Here is a 21,080-nt window from a genome sequence, read left to right as displayed (position 1 = left end):
TAACTCACAGTAAGTGGGACTGGATTACTGGTTAAGAAGAACAAAAAAATCATCTGAACCAAACCAAATCTTATAAGGGCAGGTCGATCCGATTCTCAAAGGACCGTGCAAGATGATTAACAAAGCGACAGGCTGCCCTGAGAAGATGCCATTCGGGTCTTACAGGATCCCAGTGATTCAGCATCAACGACACAGCTAGGTAACCCATGCCATACCCTCACCACTCTCTGCCCTCAGTCTCCACTTACATTTCAAAATGTGCTGCAACTCTTGGCTAGGCTTAACAATGTAAATCTTCCTTTTTGATTTTAAAGCCTCTGAGCACGGTAGGAGGCTGCAGGTTGTGGGATGTATCCTGGCAGCTTGTAGACACAGCGGACCCAGGAGCTCTTACCATGGCTGCTGCTGTGGCGGCGTTCTGGTTGGCCTGGTGCTGAGCTGCCTTGATCTTGGCCTGGAGATGCGTGGGCGGGTGGAAGTACTTGCACTTCTCACGGCTGCAGCGGCCCTTGATGTAGTCCATGCACACGACGACAGAGTTCTCACAGCCGTCGATCATGGCCGTCTCCATGGGGTGGGCGTAGCGGCAGTCGGTCTCCCCCCTCGTGCAGTTCCCTCGCTGGAACTCACGGCACACCTAGAGGGGAGGGGACAGATTCAAACACAGGGGCCCTCACAGTCAGACACAGAAACAGGCATACTACCGAGCCTGAATGTCCTGCCCAGCGCGTTATCTGACACTGCCTGTGATGTCTGAACTATGAGACCCCTTGCACCTGGGAGCGGTGCACTGAGCTCCTCTCTCTCAAGCGAACGCTGCCTGCACCCTACCTCCAGCTTGTCGGTGCGCATGTGCTTCTGCCCGGCAGAGCTGCCCCCGACAGCGACCGTGGGGTTCCCAGAGACCAGCATGGGAGTGTTGGGGAAGAGCTCGGGAACCAGGCCCATCCCAGAGCTCATGTGACTCAGGTACGGGCTGAAGGAGGCCATGGCGGGGCTGCTGGTCAGGGAGGACGTCATAGGGAACGTGGTCTGCAGAGGAGAGAGGGAGCGAGAGGCAGAGAGGCGCAAAAACACAGGAGTCAGCAAAGCCAACAGCATCAAATCAGTGGAATGGCAGCGATGCCATTAAATGCACAACTGCCCTTGCAAACATCTGCTCAGTCATTCACCCCACCCCCATGGCTAGACTATACATTTACTGTGGTTTGTCGTGTTTTTGAATATGCTTTATCATAATCCAATACCTCTCTGGTCTTCGTAATGCCCTCTGCTTTTTATTATGGGAAACTTTCAGTTTGCACAAGTCAGAGTACACAAGTCAAGAAGATAAGGGGTAGGCGACTACCGCAAAAGCAAATAACATTCACATAAGAAACTTGTTTAACGTGTCTAACCAAACCGTCCCGCTCACATGTGTTGCTCAGCCCATTTGTTAAACAGTAGCAAAGTTATCCTGTCAGATAATGTAACCTAACTGACTTTGATATGACGGGTGTGTTTAACACCAGACAGGACCGCTCTGCGGATGTGACGCATCAGAAACGCTGAGTCTGTCACTGAGCTCAGTTTACAACGGATTACTGACAGTGCCTGGATTTAATCATGGGCGTTTTAAACACGAGAGACGACATGGGTGAACTGCAGCCGGATTACTGCTCTTTCTTGGTATCTTTTCTGTTTCTCTGGTTTGTTCGCTAGGTCTTGGGGTGGATTTATATCAATCCATGTGTTTCAGTGAAGCTCACCGGTTGTTATGACAGCTCAAATCGACGGGAGCACAGCTAGTACTGCCGTTTTATTAAACTGGGATTATATCTTCAAATGTTCCTGGTTGGGATATGTTTTGCACGAGGGGCACGAAAACAGATTTTACTTGAAGACCTGGACTGGTCTGTCTGTGTGGTGTCCCTCTCTCCCCCCCTCTCCCTCTCCCTCTCACCATGGGCTGCAGCTGGGTTCCAGGCATCATGAATTGCATCTGCTGTGCCATCATAGCAGCTGCTGTCTTCTGGTGGATGAGGTTGTTCCTCCCGTTGATCTCCAGCTGGGTCTTCAGGTGGGGCGGTGGGTGGAGGTACTTGCAGTTCTCCCGAGTGCAGCGGCCCTGCAGGGAAAACAACAAAACCGGGAATCCGTTTTTAAAACGCAGCCCGTTTCTCCCACTTCTGGGTGACACCAATTCATATACTAGGAGTCTAAGAAGTGTTTAAAAATCAGCAGGTATAAAATAAATCCATTCATTACTGTGTTCATTTCAAAAGGCTTCCTTCCCTCACCTCCTTCTAAACAAGGGCCAGCTTGAACAGCCCCCTCTGAGACCGCCCTGCAGGAAGACAAGCATGACTTTCTAGCTGCTGGGGATAAGGGGAGCGTATTTTCTGTACTATAAATCCTGGACAGCCTGTGTATACTGCAAAACACAAGCAGTGCAGGAAGCTGCCCGCAAACATGGGGGGAGCGAGTGTCTTACAAAGCTGCACTAGACTCAATTATCGGTTAATACAGAAGCCCCAAACTCCAGGGTTTATTCTAGACAAGGCAATAAGAAATGAGTGTGAGATTGGATTCTGTTCTGGCAGAGTTAAGCTGCAGTACAGTGCTGGTAGCTGTCCTTCACCTTGTCCAGCACGGCTGAAACACACCTGACACAAAGGCACGGCTTGTTCTCGCTCCTTTTTATCTGCTCAATCGATTTGCATTTCCCGTTGCTACCCAAGCACGGAGTGCAGCACAAGTTCACTCTCACCTTGAAATGAATCCCAGAATTACTATTCTTAGCAGAGGCCCTGTTGTGTGGCTGCCTCTGCACAGCCACAGGTTCAGTTGTGTAATTGCATTGTCTATTGGGGTGTCTTATTAGTTCATTGGTTTGGGGATTGTTTGACTGAAAAGTGTGTCATGTGGACAGGTGGTAACTAAATGCTTCATTGTCCATTACCCCTGATCACACCCTATACAAAGGGAATAAGGGAAGGTTTGTCATGAGTGTTTGCAGGAGAGAGAGGGGAGGAGAGAGGGAGTGGAGGAACGGGAGTGAGATGAGAATGAGAAGTCTTGGAGAAAACTGCAGGTAAACTAACAGCACTCTGAAGTGCGAGCACAGAATTTCACTGTTGTGCTTTACCACTGATCTATTCTGTCTGCTTTGAAGTGTTGGGTGGCTAATCGTGTGAGCGGGTATACCACGCACAAAGAGTGAGTCCAATCATGTTGAGAGCGTGTATACCACACACAGAGTGAGCAGGAAAAACACTCTCAACATGACTAACATCACATTATAAGGCATTAGTCTGCAGTGCAAGGACTGCACTGTGACTGCAGTTCAACCCGCACCACAGCCAAACAAACTGCTGCTGATGCACCAGAAGAAGCCTTCTGAAAATGTGTTGCTTCTGATTTACAAGTGGATTTCAAATGGGGTTTTACTAAGGAATTCGCTACCTGATGGCAGCTCTGTCATGCTAATTATTAACGGGAAGCGTTCTATTTGATGATTTTCAGTAGTTCAGTACAGAAGAACATTGCAGCGCAGCAATCAAAAAAATTAATTAACAGAACAACTCTAAACAACAAGGGCTCACTCCACTGCAGAAGAGCAATAATATCTCTCTCATCTGGACAGAGGCCCCACGGTGGGATTCAATGATCCCAGCAGTGGATGACAAATCTGAATTAATACACAAATCAAGATAGTCTCTTTTTTTATTGGACAGTCTTGTTCTGTATGACTCTGCTAATCCAATTCTGTACCTTTTATTGGGTGAGTCAGCTCCAGCCAAGGTCACAGCTGGCCAACTCGATTTCAGGGGCTTGTGTGTGCGAGTGTGTCCTTGGAGGCTACTATAAAAGGGTTGTAAGCTTTGAATTCTGAATTTAGTTTTGAGAAACGGTCACTAGGACAAACCCAGACCGGAGAGGAAATGAATGCACAAGAAAGAAACTTCGATCAATCTCTCCAAGGACAGTGCGTTGATAAAATCAATGAGACTCAGTGAATTATTAAAATCTCCCCAAGTAACGACCAAAAGAAAACCAAGCCTGAGCAAACAGAGAACTCTTTTAGCACAGAGGCTTGAAGCTGCCCAAGGTTTCAGCACGCCTAGTATTTCCTGGAATGGGTTTTGCTTTCCTGCATTAATGCTAAAATGAATTGCCCGACAGCGAAAAAAATTTGTAAGCTGATAAGCATGTGGACTGCTACCTTTTCTGTCTTTTTTTAAATAACAAAGTTATCAGAAAGAATTGGCACTGGTATGCAAAGCTCACAAGCAGGACAGCACACCTTTTCCATTATGTTTTGAAGTAGCAAGCCAGCAAGGCAGGAGGGAGGAGAGGTGGAGCTCCACTGCAGCTGCATAGCGTGGAAAATCCACATCAGCAAGCCCAGCAGAATGCAAAGCAGACTCCAGTGTATCAGGGCTACTTCCAGTGAGACGAAAAGCACTACCTACCAGCTAACCACCGACAAAAAGAAGATGAGCAACGAACATATTACAATCGAAAAACAAACTGCTACAAATTCAGAACATTCTACTCAAATATCTGAACACTGTACTTTTATAAAGAATGTAGACACGTGGGCAGATATTGTGGGTACGCATTTTTTACTACATATAATTACGTTATAAAAAGTGCTATTAAATGTTCCTTCAGTGACACAAATAATTCACATTAATAATGAGTGCCCAAACGAATGAAAAGTGACCCAGTTCATCTCTCAGAGCCCCCCTCGCTGTCGCTGCTGAAGAGAACAGCCAGGCTGGGCACTGACGCACTCACAAGCCAGCACAGCTTTAGTGGAAATAAATGCTTGCAAATTCGAAATACCGCGCAGGATTCTGGGGAAGCATTTAGGAAACCACCCCCCCCCCTTACAAAGTAAGTCCGAAATCCTAAGCACTTTCATTCTAATTTTCAGCTCTCTTTTTTATCCTAACTGCTGCCATATGTTCAACATTTTGAAGTAATCCCCTCCATTCAAAACCAACAGACAGGAGATGGGAGGATGTACTGTAGCAGCAAGTGGCCACTCCAGATCCACTTCACCCATCAAGTTTAAACAGACGAGAGATTTAGCACCCCCTGTTCGCTTGGAACAAGACAGCAATCTTTCTTAAGATAACCAGGGCAGCAAATCTGCTGCTAGAATATTATCAGTGACATGAAATGGGCTGCACTGTGATGCTGATCTGCAGTCTAAAGGTATTTGATTACTGTGGCTGTGTTTCATACTTTGTTCTTATAAAACCGCGTTTAAATCTATTGGAGCTGATCTCCTTTGCTAAGATCCTTTCTCCTGAAAAGGAGTAGGGAGTTTACAGCGTCCTTGTATCTGAGTCTCAGCCTTGGCATAACTGCAAAGTGGATAAAGACAGCATTCCAGCAGAGAGGAGGAGTACGGGGGAGAGGACAGCTACCTCAGACTGGGTTAGAGCACAGGGATTTTCATCTGGCTGTATCTAGTGCATCTGTAACACTAAAATCACAAACCAGTGTTTAGCAAACTTGAGGAAAATGGGAAGTTTTCACTCTGCTTCTCTATTGGAATGCTTGGAATCTTGATGGGGTAGCATTCTGGAATGTCAACGGATCTGGAAAAGCATTCCACGGAACAGGACGGTTTGGTACGGTTCACTGTGCTGTAAAAGGATATGCATCTCCACAGCTTTCCTAGCACACAAGGCAGTAGAGGGCATTACTGATCCATTAGCAGACAGAACAGGGCATGGGGCGGTAATGGCACGCTCCTAAATGTAATATACTGAGTGCCAGACCAGGAAGATAGTAGAATATTACCGTTAATTAAGCCAATCAGCCTGCTAATGAATCAGGACGTGTCTTCTTTCCATTCATGCTTCCCCTCACAGCCTCCAGCAAACAGAGATGGAGCCCTAGCCTGGACTTCTCAGTGAGTGAGGGACACACAGACTGGACCTCTCAACGAGCGAGGGAGAGGGACACAACCTCTCAGTACAGTTTAAAAAAAAGCGACTGCACCTATTCTCTGAGGGACACCAGGATCACAGCTGTAGGGTAAATACAGCATCGGCAATCATCACCTTAAGTCTGCCCCAGTAAAGCACAAGAAGATCATCCAGCAGGATTACCAGCCTTAGAGATCAGTTAAAAGCATCTTTGGGAGCGTTCCTCTTTTCCGGTAAAGGTCTGCTAAGCAGAATGCTAAGCCTGTAGCAGCGACTGCTCTGTTTCGTGATTAAGGACTCTGCCTTTTTCAGTTTGAGCTACACACAGTTGGAGCAGTTAGAACCTTTCTTGAGCAGGCTGGAAACCTGATTCTGAAAGAGAGCCTGATTTCTACTAGAGAATCGACCTGGAATAATACATTGTGTGCCACACTGCGCTCCGTGGATAAACAACCCAAAAAACAAACATTTTAATAATCTAGAGAGTGGCGGACGTTAATCCCACCATACTAACATGTCCACATTTTTTGGCTAATTTTTATTGCATGTAGCAACGTTGTTATTAAGTGGGTCAACCTTTTTTTTTTCTGCTGTTGTTTTTTTGTCTCCAAGAGCTCTCTGGACACCGACACTCAGACAAAAAGGCTGGCGAGCTCTGGTTTAGATCATCAACACAGACACAGCAGAGACTCAAAGCTGGTGGAACGTAGCGAGTCCTCAGCGCCTCGTCAGTGCAGAGATATCAATAATTAAGCCTGACTGCAGTAATGGATTCAGCCCTGTGAAATCCGGGTTCACGGCAGAGCCTGTCTGAAAGCTTTTGTCCACAAAGTTTTATTAAAATCAATTTCCTGTAATTTGGGTGCTCAGAGTCGGCTGTATAATTCATGTATAATTCTTTTTTTTTTTTGTTTCCCCCTTGGCAGAAAGGTTAACTGCCTGCACCAGGGTTTCCTAATGAAGAGAGCAAACAATTCTGCTGCCATTGTTATTGACCTCAATCTGTACTCTAGGCAGGATCATCATCATCTTGAGGGCCAGGATAATGTTAATAGTGCTTAAAAATAGAATGAGGAAAAATGGAATTCAGTGAGGAAATATTTCAAACAAAACGTATAAACTAGAGGTGGGCAACGATATGAGAATTGTATATCGATAATATCGAAGTCTTCCAAAACAGAGAAATACAACAACACAATTTCAACATCAAACATATACAGATGTTGATATTTACGTATGAAAAGCAATAACTCACTGTAACTCTTAGTGCTGTTTTTCCTTCACAATATCCATGGAGAAAAACAAGGTCTTGTTCTATTGCTTCACTATTCCATCATCAGCCGCCTCAAAACCGAAATCTGTGCTTCACAAGTTATTAGTCAGCCGCACTGCATGTGGAACTGCTGACTCACGAAACCTCTACAAGTATTAAGTACGGGGTCATGCCGAATTTTGCATTATTGAGAGATATGTTTTTATGATTTAAAAGCACATCTCATATATATAAAACCGAAAGTTCACAATTTCAAAATACATTCATAATAGCGCAAGTAATGAACCACTGAAGCATGCGCATCTCTCAAAACGGATAGCCTATGGTGCGCATGCAGCATGAAAATAAACAGAGCTACCTCTGTGAAGGGGAGTTATTACGTTAAAATCCATTTATTTATTTCAATTGTGCCTAGATTTTTAAAAACGTGTCATTAGTTTCAGCACTGCTCTATTAAACTGTTTCAGTCAGTTAGCATATACTGTTTGCATGTCATTATAATTCTATTAGCGCAGTCAGTTTATGAAAGTACTCTCCAAACGAATCCAATTCGTTTTTCTGCTACGCGTTTGTAGTGTCAAATAAAGACAAGGTGACAGCAGAAGCCAGTAGGGTGTAAAGTTCAGAGTTCAGTTCTGTTTTTGTTCGTTGCATTATCAGATGTATTATATCTAACTGTTCAAGCACTAATGTGTTCTATGCAATTGAATTATTTATGTTTGAGTACTGTTTCATAATAAATCATGGTCGTAACTGTCTGAAATGGTGTGTGTATATATAGATAGAGATAGATAGATAGATAGATAGATAGATAGATAGATAAATAGATATAGATAGATAAACCACGATTGGCATGTATAGGGTTTTTATATGTTGATATAAAATAAGCTTGATTATACTGTGTTTGTATATTTAGCTGTATTAGCAATAAAAAGTATGTAAAAAAATTTTAAAAATAAATGTAATATCACGATCTCACGATATGGAAATTGTTATCGATATCATATCAAAATATCGGTACTGGTGCCCACCCCTAGTATAAACCCTGTTCTTGGACTCAATGTACAGCACAACCCTTTCATGCATGAAACACATGGTGGAAAACCAGCATCCTCACATGAGGTCATGATGCATGACAGCAGTCCAGTGCTGATCGGATTTCATTCCCTGTGCGATCACACTCCTCCGCACTGCCATCCCTTACCTGCACACAGGGCAAACTGCATGAAGAGGCTATTTTCAGCTGAAATCTCTGATAATCACACAGGCAGTCTGGTGATTGTCCAGGCTCTCGGATTCGTCTGTGTTAAAGATATAGCTCAGGTCACACATTAAACGGGGGTCTCAGCTTAGCCCTTGGCAGATCGCTCACATCACAAAACAACTTGCTTATTTTTTGTGGAAGCTGTCCTTTATATAAAATAAAATAAAAAAACACAACACACTCAGATACCAGGAATTCCTGTGCCATGGAGACTAACCCTTCCTGACGTCATCGCAGTCCGCGCCATCTCTGCTTGGAAACACTTCAGTACTGCCAGAGCAACAGACACAAAAACCCACACAAAGCATTTTGTTTACAGCTCACAAAAAAACACCCATCCCAAAAACTACAGAAATAAACCTCCCTACAGTGAAACGTACCTCCTGTAAATGATCCGTTACACCAGCAGCAAAGCAGCACATGCAGGTTTTAACCCACTGTCTCACTAACCCCAAACACATTTTTCAACTTCCTAGACAGACTACTAGGGACATCTGGTTCAGCTTCTGTGTACCTTTCACTTAAAAAAATAAAAAATTGCTATGAATTAATAATTTATTGTAAAGCCCAGAAAAGCCTGCAGTTCGTCACGCTCCAGCTCACTAACAACGTGTTCATATTCGGAACTGTTTTTAAGGATTCTGGATTTTCCAGCACAAAACGGAGGAGCCCAGGGTGGCTCAGCGGACACGCGCTCGCTGGGATGAGGTCAGGCGGTGATCGGATGCCATTTCCGCTTTCACTTGATTTCTGCAAGGAGGCCTGCATGCAAACGAGTCCCGAGCAGACAGGACGAGTCACAGAACCAGACAGATGCCGTCACAGGCGAGCAGCTGTCACTGCAGTGCTGTCTCACTCACCACAGAGGGCACGATGCGTGTGGAGGCTGAGAGACCCTTGCACCCCCTTTCCAGGACAGGGGTGCATGCTCATCCAGCCCCTAGCCAATACAGATTCACCACCCCCAAAAATTAGAACAGGGCTACCCTGTGGAAATCTCAGCATATATCAATAATAATAATAATACCATTGCACCAACATGTACAGAATTAAATCAATATAATTATTATACATAGAACTGAAATGGTCTACAGGGAAAAAAAATATATACATTTAAAAAAGAGAGTACACTGGAAAGATCATATAATGAATCTGTGGCTCCCCCAACTCCAGTCCAGGGTTTTGTTTCAGCCGGGGCTCAAATATATTTCGTTTCAGTCCGTGCTGCTCTGTTGATGGGGCATGTGAAACGGCAGTCCTAGCCTCCAAGGCTTCAGACAAGAGCCCGGCAATCATTCTTTACACTCAATTACTTTCATACACAAATCAGGTTAGGACAACGCGGTTCAGAGGAAGCCCTGGACGGGGGCAGAGGGAGAGACGGGAGGGGCAGAGCTGGCTGGGAGCTCAGCCCCTCAGCTGTGGAGGGAGCAGGCATGCCTCTCTTACCTTGAGCGAGTCGAAGCAGGCGATGACTCGGCCGTTCTCCACGTGGCAGCTCCTCGCCGGGTGGGCGAATTTGCACTCGGCGTCCGAGCGGGAGCAGGTGCCTCTCTGGAACTCCCGGCAAACTTCCAGAGTCAGCCATTTTGTGTCACGGCTCATCGATACATTTACAGCCATGGCACAGGACTGGAGTCAAAGCACAGTGTGCAGGGGGAGGGGGGATCAGAATAAGGGCCCCCTCTCTTTCCACACCCCCCAAAAAAATAAAACAGAATGAAAAAATAATACAATAATAATAATAAAAACGATAAAAGTGTGATCTAACTTGGAGCTTTGGTTGAAAACAAAGAACAAAGACAAAGATTTGACACTGAAACGTCAGCCCTTGCACTAGTGTTTCCCTGATTAAGAAGATGAAATACCTTCCGGGGGATTGAAACAGAGAGTCCAGCTCTTCACAAAGTGAATTTAGTGAAAGTTTTGATTAAGTCACTTTCGCATTGTGTGTGTCGGGCGAGCAGGGGGTTGGATACAAGGTGCGAGTCCTGATTAATTAACTTGACGACTTAATACAAAAATAATGAATACGAGCTGTCTCTTCTTTTCTAATGAAGCAACCCGCACTCCTCCTCTGGGGAACAGCGACTTCCTTTTGTTTCTATCCTTTAATTCAGTTTTTCTCTCGTTCTCTCCACCAGTAACATCAAAATCAAAAATAAACAAACCAAGAAAGGCAGTCAGTCAGTCAGGCAGACAGACAGGCAGGCAGGCAGGGAGGGAGGACACACCGACAACAGCCAAAAACAACTTTCTTCCCTGCTGTTCTTCACCACGATAATTCAAAAATAAAAAAAAATACGAAAAATAAATAAAAGGCTGTCCGAACCAGGGCAACAAAAAAAAAAATGACAGAATAAAACAAATCCTTAAATACCAGCTCCAGTGATCAGCGGCAGGAGAATGGATGACTTGCTGTCTGGATGAGGGATGGGTGCAAACAAGGCCAAATTCCCCAGCCGAGCACAAAAAGAGAGAAAGGAAGGGAGGGAGAGAGAGAGAGAGAAAGTAAAAACCAGAGAGAGAGAGAGAGAGAGAGAGACCAGGGATCCGAGCAGGGCTGTTTGGTTGTGGTGGATGTCTGGCTGTGTCTCTCTGGCAGCTTCGCTCGTTCTTATTGTTTCAGGAGAAGGCACTTCTTTTTTTTCTTTCCAGCAATCTGTTTTTATTTTAATATAAAAAAAGAGAGAGAAAAGGGCGTCATTAAAAATCAAACAGGCTGTCAGTGAGTCAGTCAGTCTATCAGATCAGGATTAAGGCAAACGAAAATCCAGCAGACAGGAAAAAGCCAGGCAGGCGGGGAGGCAGGCAGGCAGGCGGGCAGACAGACTCGCTTCTCGTTTGTCTAACAGCCTCCCTGCAGTAACTCCCTGGTGCAGCTGTGATAAGCTGAGCTGCAGACGGTGTGCTGTGCCGAGCGATGCTGCTTGCTGTAGAGGCTTGTTATCTGAAACAAAAAGGAGGAAAGCCTCCTCCGACGCAGACAGCAACGTTGCAGTGACGACTCAGAGGAGTCAGCAGCCATTGTAGTAGATATTAAAAAAAAAAAAAAAAAAACAGAGCGAGAGAGAGAGAGAGAGAGAGGGCATTTCTCCACATGCTGCTGCTGCGCGTGGTACAAGGCATCAGCCAATAAGGAGCGCCATTGCAGAGAGCTACCAGGCAGTCGACCAATAAAGACGATTCTTTCATATTGATCTCTCTCTCTGTTTTTTCCTCTCTCTCATTGCTATGCCCGCTGCACAGAGGGAAGAAAAAAAACAGACAGAGAGTCAGTCTTTCTCTCTCTCTCTGGTGCATTAATGCTATATCTATGCAACTCAGATACGAGGTGGGGGGTTACATTGCAGACACTGTGTCATTGAAACAGGGGAGGGGACAGAAACACACTGAACACGTTGCGAGTTTTAATTACTGGAGGTCAGGGAAACGCAGCCATCGAAGCGTCTAGTGAGGTGCGGAGGAAACGGGAGAGAAGCTTTGTAAAAACTGTTAAAGGAGAAACAGAGAGGCTGAGGGAGGGAAGAGGCAGTCAGACAGAGAGACAGATAGAGAGACAGAGAAAGCAGGAAAGAGGGAGACTGATGGTGGGAGCATGAGAGAGAGAGAGAGAGAGAGAGAGAGAGAGAGAGAGAGAGAGAGAGAGACACAGCCTCTGTGCGACTGCTCCAGATAGCATGGGATTGTCTCAGTCTGTGGACCTGTGCCAGTGAAAGGTGCAGCAGCCACAAGCCTCAAGGTAGCACTGCAGTGAGCCTTATTAACACAGCCCTGCCCACCACAGCACACAGCAGAACAAAGGAAACGTTCTGGAGGCTTTTTAATACAAACAAACACAACAAGGCTGTATCACCCTTTTCTTTCTTTAGCGTCTCGTGGTGCCCATCAGCATTGCCAGCTATTTAAAAATCAAACCAATTCCTTTAACTTGCATGTGCCTGTGTCTGTGTGTGTGAGAGAGAGAGAGAGAGATAGTGAGCATGTGTGTGTGTGAGAGAGAGAGAGAGATATAGTGAGGGTGTGTCTGTGTGTGTGTAAGAGCGAGAGAGAGAAACACATCAACAGTGAGTGCGCACTTTTGTTTCTATAAACAATGGCAATTCTGTATCATTCTGCCCTGGAAAATAATACAGAAAATCAAGCAGGTGAACGTTTCTACGCTTTGTGCAACAACATGAATGGCACGGCACACGACAGGAGTTCACCGGTCTGCAGCTCTGAGTGGAGCTACGCCGATATGCGCTGCAATGTGACCTGCGTGTGGTGTGACGCGCTCTGTATTGTGGATGCGTGAATAGTTACACCTCTATAAAGGGCAGCCTCTTGAGAATGCATGCATGCTGTGCACAGCCACCAGAAGTATTCTTCCACTCCAGCTATCCTGTCCTGGGTTGCTGCTTACACTGCATGGAGTCTTTTAAATCCATCGATTTACTCCGAGCTGCAACAGCAGACTCGCTTCAAGATGTCCTTTCCTCCCACTCCACTGCTTTTGCAGGACATCTTAACTTGTTTGTAAGTTGATGATCAGGTTACAAAATAAAACTAAAATCCCCCCAAAAAAAACATAGTAGTGACTCCTACCGTCTTTCAGATTTCTTCTTCTCCTGGGTTTGATCAATAGATAGCAACCCATGAAACCTATTTTTGAGTGTGGGTTGCAGTTTGCAGTTGTGAGGTGACTTACAAACTGCCTGTTTTAAGTTAGGGGGTCTATGCATACTTGCATCACTATCGTCACACTGTTAAAAAGTAATGTTACTTCTGAGTCACGTGAGGAGCCTGTAACCGTACTGTGCAGTTGTTAATGTGTCTTACTGTCCTTCAGAGATCGCAGTGTAGGTGTTCCAGTCTGCTTTGGGGAGTTTGGGATGCTCAGCGACAGGGCTGCTGGATGAAACTGGGTCACCTTGCTCAGCCCTGTGTCTGTCTCCATGCTCCTCTGGCCATTGCAATGCTCTCTGGAGCCCAGCCCTCCTGCACCAGACAGCCCTCCCTATCCCTCTCACACTGCCTGCTGTCTGTCTGCCAGTCACTCGTTCCAAACACCCACAGATCCTGGCTCAAGGAGGCTCAAGTCAGAGCTGCTCAGTATTGCAGACAGGCCCGTTCACTCGCTCTCCACATAGAGCCACAGCAATAGGGTGTTGAAACCCCTCCCCCACCCACCCCTGCCGCTGGCTGTTTTCAACCTCATGCACACAAACTCAAACACCTAGATATATACACACACACACACACCAAGTGAAAGTCTGCCAATTCAGTATGGTGTAGAAAAAGATCTGAGGGTAAGCCGTTCACAGTGTTAGTGCAGGAGAGCAAAACTGAGAGCCAGCCAATTCAGTACTGTACAGAGAACTCAGAACTGGGGATCTGAGAGCCAGCCAATTCAATATAATATAGAATACTCAGTACAGGGGATGTGAGAGCCAGCAGATTCAATACAGTCTAGCACTGCAGTAATGCTTTGAAAATCCTACAGGATAAACAGTAAACTGCACAAAGTAAATAGAGACACAGTAACCCTGGAATCTACCAGCAGTGCAGTTAGCCCAGATCCACAGGCTGCAACTTGCCTCTGCTCCCTTCCACTCTGCAAAGCTGGCAATTGTTCTTTCTTATGTTCTAGGTCAACACACAGGCCTTCTCTGCTACGCAGTTGCTGCTGACAGTAGAGCCCAGAACAGGAAGTGAAAGTGTGATACCCAGCTCTGGCCTCTCACTGTAAAATATCTCTGCTAACCCCCACCCCCCCTCACTGACCAGCACTTCCTGGCTGGCTCTTATTACAGAACACTGCAGTCCAGCACACTGCAGTCCAGCACACTGCCGTCCAGGGCACGCCTCTTATTACAGCACACTGCAGTCCAGCACTCTGCAGTCCAGGGCACAGCTATATCCTATTTTAGTTGGTTATTTTAAAAAAATGTGTGCGTTAGGCCCACTGTTCAGTACATGTGCATCATGTGACTTGTATACACACAGTGAGACGTACGTTACAGATGTTTTTACACCAGGATTCTGGATGTGTGTAGCGTGGAGGGAAACAGAATTTAAAAGCATGGCTAATGTTGCAAAATTAGCAAGGAACTGAGAATGTGTATCTACAGCCTGCGTATCGAGAAAACTAAAAATAGAAAAAAAAAAAGAGAACTGCTAAGAATCTGGCGACGGCGCTGAAACCTCTCCCTGATGGACTGCAGATTCAGTCTGCTGCACACAGTATGCCCATCACAGGGGACCCAACGCCATCCTGACAGCATGCTAGCAGCTACTTCTAATACAGCCCCCAAGCCCTCTATCCTGAAACATCAGCTCTGAAACATCAACAACACATACAGCAGGTACAACCGTTTCAATCAGGCCAGCAGTTTCACTTCAGGACCCTTCTTGCCGAGGAGGTCCTAATCCCTGGAACTGACCTCTAGCTGTAAGGAGCCCTATTCTCACAAGCTGTACACAGTACTGCAAAGCACCCACAGACTGTCCTGTTTGCCATTCCTGCACTTGTCTCTTTCCTGGTTCCTCCAAGCCCCCAGCTGCAGATCGCTCACAGAAGTGTGAAGGCAGCCCGCGATACCGGTTCACTATCAAATCAACTGGGATGTCAAGACTACGCTAGCCTACTGCAATTCGATCCAATAAAATACCACATTACACAGCATGAAAGTATTTCTGCACCAGCACCCTTTTCTGCTTCTCCTTTAGCAAAGTTTTAAAACCCCTTTTCTGACTAGCGACTGGGGAAGTGAAACGGTTTCACAGCAGCTTCTCCTTCTCCAGTAGCTGCTCTATCGCCGGCGGTCGTGTACAGTGTATGGCAGCTCTAAACGCTGGTAAAGCTGTGCACTAACCCCAGTGCACGCTACAGTAGCCTTCAGTCAGCAGGCTCTGTGGCTGCTGAAAGCCTGCACTGCAGGTAAACTGTTGCCATGGCTCAGGATCACGGGTGCCTGTACCAAAGCGATGAGCAGACAGGACAGGACGCACACGCAGCAAAGCCAAACCCTTAAATAAGATCATTTCCGGGACCGCCAACAGCTTTCTGTTGCAACTTGCCACAAAGATCGAATTGCTTTTTGATCACTCACCAATACGGCATGCTGTGGTACATGAACAGGCACACAGTGCAACGACTGTCACAGTTTATCTAAACGGGTATGCAAACAAAGCCACGATTCATGCACTTGGCAAGGCTGTGTGACAGTAATACATTGTGCATGCTCTGCTTTACTGTGCAGGGAGCCTTCACGAATTGACTACCCTGACCTCCAGATTTTTTCACATTATTTTTTTTACATGCAGGAAAGTAGGGAGTGCTGTATTTGTTGAGCAAACACGAGGACTGATAATGGGCATATATATATATATATATATATATATATATATATATATATATATAGTATCCCACTGTCCAAATACAAGGAAAACTCTCCAAGCACTGCTAAAGCTGAGCACTGACCCAGCTACAGACAATGCAGTTATTCGTACAAAAATAAAGAAAAACGAACCCAGGTAATTCTCTGTGCTTTAGCAGATCACATGTTGTTCAGAATAGCATTTCTATATCTAAAAACAAAAGGTGGTCAAAAAAAAAAAAAAAAAAAAAAAAAAAAACCTAAGGGGTTAATCAGTAGCAAGCTTAGAAAAGCACGAGCGAGCGTTCCTTGCGTCCTCCAGGGGCAATGTCTAAATGTCAATGCCTGGACAAAAACAGAAAACTGTTCTATACATCACAAACGTCACCTTTGCACTCAAGGGACTTTTCTTGACACACTGTCGTTTTTCAGCCTTACACCTAGAAAACATAATGTTTCATTACATGCTCTCCCTTTCCTCCTTTTAATAAAATGAAGAGCTGGCACTTTTTTTCAAATGACCTAGATATTTGTACGCGGTCCCCCGAAGCACATTAAAATAGCTCATTAGGCACAGCCTTGATACTGTACATGCCAGGTTTGGGAAACAAACAGAAGTTAAGAAAAATGCTAACTGAAAGACAAAGGTCTCTTTGCAGCTGCTTTCCCTATCTCTACACCTCTCTCGCTCTGAAGATCGCCCAATGCAAATGTGCCCCTTTTTTATTTCTCTCTCATATACTGCTGTTACCCCTCCAGATTGCTTCCACGCTAACGCAGCACGCCCCTTCGTTAGTTTAAAAATCAACACAGGACAATCGGAATAATTGTTTTTTTATACCTAAAACTGTGCCGCACAGGTTCAGACATCTGCCGTCTTTATCTCGGAAAACGTTTATGACTTTATTGTGATTTCTGTGCTCGAGATAGGAGCGCCAAAAACGGACTGGCACTGAATCCAGAGGTCTTTTACCGCCTAATTATAATGGCAAAGCAGGCTTGAGCTGCTGGAGACACGGCACTCCTACAAACAAGCAGACCTGCTTCGCTGTAACAAATGGACCGTTCCCAGCTAGGTTTTTATCTTGTATTTTAAATCTTTCAGGTTTCAAGACACTCTGCTTTCTGCAGCCAAAACGTTCTCCCTTACTGCATATCCTGTTCGACAAAAAAACAAATTAAAACATTTAAAACAAAAAAAGTCTGATCTTGTTCTAAGCCCCACGCTGAAGTTTACAGACCTCGGATTTGCAGGCTCACTCTCTGCAGACTTGGCTCCACGTGCTGTTCTCTGGAGATACACGAACCCGATGCGATTCAACAAACACACACAAAAAAAAAAAAGGCTCACGTAGCATCCTGTTTGGCAAACGCACGGCACAGAACGTGCTGCAGACGAAGTGAAGGAGAGGAGTGAGTGTGAAAAAAAAGGAAGAGAAAAAGAAATGGAGAGAGAACGGGGGGGTGAAGAAAGAGAGCATTACAGGGTAAAGAAGAAAGCAGACGAGAGAGAGAGGGAGAGAGGGAGAGAGGCATTACTGTAATCCCTTTACCTCATGCAACTGCTCCTGCCTGCTTCCCCATTCAGAAGAGCCTGCGGATTGTGTGACGGTGCAGCAATGTGTGAGCCCAGACTAGCACAAGCAGCAGCTGCGTTTCTCTCATTCTCTAGCCCTGCTCCCCTCTTCTCTTCACTCTGTGCGCTAAAAAAAATAAACCACTCAGGCTGGCTGAAGGAAGTCAGCTCAACCACTTCCCTTGCAGATAATATTAAGAACTTTTTTTTTTTTTTTAAGCTAAACCAACCCACCAGCCCAGGCCTTGCGGAAGGTAATGATGGTGACTGGTAGGTCAGCCTGTCAGTCAGTCACTCACATGTGCCGCCAAAATACCCAGCTCAGTCTATGGGGGAAGGCCCCGCTCTCTGCAGGGGGAGCCAATCAAGCAGCAGCAGAGGGCTGGGGGAGGCTCCCTACCTCCCTCCCTCACACACTCTCATAGAAACACGCAGAGGCTGCTGCACTGCGCCTGCTCTCTCACTTACACATGCAAACAGACACCCTTCTCTTTCACACTCGCTTCCTCCCGCCCACTCACACGCAGCCCCCTACTCCTCCCCCCCCCCAGCCCCCCTCCTCTATCGAAAACAGACATCGCTCGTCTGTCCTTCGGAAGCACACACAAGCAAACCTCCCGTCCGACGTGGGGCCTGCTTGTTTGCTTCGTTGCTCGTTTGCTTCGTTGCTCGTTTGCTTCGTTTGCCTCGTTTGCTTCGTTTGCCTCGTTGCTCGTTTGCCTCGTTGCTCGTTTGCCTCGTTGACACTTGAAACAGTGTTTTAGTACATCATTCATTGCTTCTGCCATGTACAGCTGGCCCGGTCTCTTCATGGGATAGTCTTGTTTCATTTGCACTTGAGAAGATGCACATTAAGCCACAGGAGACAGGGTCAGCTATAACCTACTGTACATATGTATGCAGTCAGACCAAATCAACAGGCAGCGGGTCTGGCTTAAGGGTGTTTACTGTAATCTCTGACTTGCAGCTTCAATGGAAGCAGATGTTCGAGGCGAAATCCTCTTGCGTGGGTTCAGGGCTATCACATCTCAATCAGCCCATTAGATAGGGAGATCCTCACCACACAGGCCCATTAGCAGCAGAGTGCTTAAAGGAAAGGGGGGGGGGGGCTTTAACTAAAGCATGTCCAGTTAGCACAGCCTCATAATGCCTTATTTACTTAACCGAGATGAAAGGCCTTTTGAGATCGATGTTGCATTTACAAAAGGGAGGGGGCTTCCTAACAAAACCGCAGCATTAATCAAGAATGTGTTGTAAAAGGTAAACTCCCCGGCTGTATTGAGCAGACACAACACTGTGGTATCATGTGACCAGTAAACTTGAACGAGGGACACTCGGAAAAGTAAAGCTAGTCCACGCTCCCCTTGAACGACACTGAGCTACCAGGTGGGAGTGAAGGGTTAAAGTGTGTGTGTGAGTGAGAGTGTCTCTCTCTCTCTCTCTCTCTCTCTCTCGCTCTCTCTCAGAGAAAAGTGAAAGTGCAGATCTGAGAGGTCACGTCTCAGCAGGCAGCCACGTGCTCAGCTTCCCAGGGTCACTAGTGGTAACGGAGCGACGCAGGAAGGCTGTGCTCTCCTGTTTTTAAAGAGGGGTTCTTTTTCTTTTTTTTTTTTTTTGAGAACACGGCACCCAGGCATCCACAGGCCAGGTAAGACTGACACACAGGAACGCCCTCGCATAACTAGAAGCACTTGATGCTCTTACAAAATATCACACAGCCTTATTGCTGTTCAGTGGGAGATTTGTACCATTGTCTGTAATCCCAGTCAAGACACTGAAAATGTCCAAAATAGCAAAGATCAATTCACATGTACTGTATAAATCAGAAACATCATTAACTGCATGCATCATTTTAGGGTTAAAAAAAGAATAATAAAAAAAGACTTCAGTCCTATAAAAAGACTTCTAGTCAAAACGCATGACGCAGTTCCTTTTAGGTACTGCAGGTGTGATCAGAGCCAGTTTGAATGTTACAGATCAGTGTCGGTCACAGCTTCTTTCAAATGCACGCGAGTGCCAATGAAACAGGGCAGAGGGTGGGCTGCAGGATCAGCAACACGATCCCCGCGGGCGACACCTGATCCATCCTAAACACGGCACGGCCTGTTAGCTCCCTCTAATTACAGGAGTACACCATCCTGCCACTTCAATTACTGCTTAGCATTCAGGTGCCAACGAGGACAGCGCCTGGACTCTGTGCACGCTGCAGACTGGCGGGCAGGAGAAGGCTTCAGGCTCGGGGTACAGGGAGGCTCTGAAGAGTACCTTTTTTCCTTCGAATGGCACTGGTATTGAAAGCTGATTTTAAATAGGAGCTGGAATTGAAAAACGGTTTTGTCCCCAGCCCTGGTTCCAGCTCAGGGGCTGGTGGGAGAGCAGCAGAGCCCACGAGGGACTGGGAGAGACACTATTAAATAAAACAGCGCATGGTCACTTATAAATAAGTCAGGTCGTTTGGGGTCAAGCGGCTAGATTGCCAGGTCCCTCCCACCCTCCCATCTGCTAGTGAGTGCTTCTCAGCGTAACCACTGGAGTGGTTCACCTTGTTCTCCAGAGCCACCTGGTTACCACAGGTAAGAAAACAAAGCCTGAGCGGCAGCCCCACCTCCACCTCCATGGGCTGGTTTCCACTAGCCTGGCTTGTGAGGACAGAAAGCCAGCACGCAGTAGCCAGACTGGGTCCGCATGCACGCATCTGCAGCAAAGTCACGCAGCCTGTTTTAAAGGACATATTGAAGTATTTGAACATGACAGCAGGTTGCGTGTCTCCTCCACCAGTGTGTTGTTTAGAGCCGAGTACCGCGTGGATGGGTAATAAGACATACAATTTACATGCATAGCAATACCTAAATTCAACACATTTAATAACCACTGAAAAATTAAATGAACAATCTACTGTACTACACACCTTTCTAACGAGGACCGACGTTTTGTTGTCGGACGTGTTACAACGTAGTAAAAATAAAACATAAATAAAACAAAGAAATAAATAAAAGCAGACTGTCGTTTTAAAGCAACTTGATCAAAATCACCCTTCATAACACAACTATAATCAAACCAATAAATGTAATACGCACATCTCAAAACGTACTGCGAATCAGCCACTTGTGGCAATATACAAATTACAGAACATAAGTTAGATCAATATTGATTTTGTAACTTACTTCCGAGTATTAAACATGCTACATGCTAATGTAGTGACTGTACAAACTCTCAGCGGAGAGCATGCGTCTGTCTGCCCACATGTACCTTCTTAATATAACGAGAGCAAATACCGTGCAACATACAAATGCATTAAAACTACACCACGAAATGGAAGTATAATAATAATAATAATATTAATAATAATAATAATCTTACCTTTTATGCTTGCTTCAATGCGCGTAAGTAGGGCGGAGACAGAAAGTGAATGCAAAAACATAGAACAATAGATTTATTTTAAAAATGAAACTGCCCGCACATTAAGCTAAAAAACAAAAAAAAATGTACAAGAAGGGAATGGGAGGTTAAGTGCTGTCTGCCGCTGCTTCCCGAGTTACTAGTACGACACAATAAAGACGTGCCACCATTTTAGGGGAATCCCTGTCTCGGTGTGCAGCGAGTGGGCGTGGAGCCTCGGCTGCCATGCGAACGCCAGCGAGGGCAGCGTCACCGGAGCAGCGCTCAGCAAGCAGCAGCA

At 45.8% G+C, this 21,080-nt stretch overlaps 1 protein-coding gene across 7 annotated transcripts in view; it reads right to left on the bottom strand.

The window, feature by feature from the left end:
• LOC117412573 (muscleblind-like protein 3) overlaps nt 1-21,080 on the bottom strand; it is a 39,801-nt gene extending 18,721 nt beyond the window's left edge. For 6 of the 7 annotated variants that reach the window (XM_034021053.3, XM_058989448.1, XM_058989445.1 and 3 more), the window contains exons 1-5: nt 20,762-21,080; nt 9,914-11,126; nt 1,943-2,107; nt 832-1,032; nt 395-637 (exon numbers count right to left, since the gene is read on the bottom strand). In XM_034021053.3, the coding sequence (XP_033876944.1) occupies nt 395-637; nt 832-1,032; nt 1,943-2,107; nt 9,914-10,087 (783 nt within the window). In that variant the 5' untranslated portion in view covers nt 10,088-11,126; nt 20,762-21,080. Of the gene's footprint in view, nt 1-394; nt 638-831; nt 1,033-1,942; nt 2,108-9,913; nt 11,127-17,378; nt 17,529-20,761 lie in introns of all 7 variants that reach the window. The other variant, XM_034903822.2, reaches the window with a different exon arrangement.

Source organism: Acipenser ruthenus, chromosome 16 (genome assembly GCF_902713425.1).
Source record: "Acipenser ruthenus chromosome 16, fAciRut3.2 maternal haplotype, whole genome shotgun sequence".
Lineage (NCBI taxonomy): Eukaryota > Metazoa > Chordata > Actinopteri > Acipenseriformes > Acipenseridae > Acipenser > Acipenser ruthenus.
The sequence above is the reverse complement of the archived record's forward strand: the minus strand, read 5'-3'. Positions and strand labels throughout refer to the sequence as shown.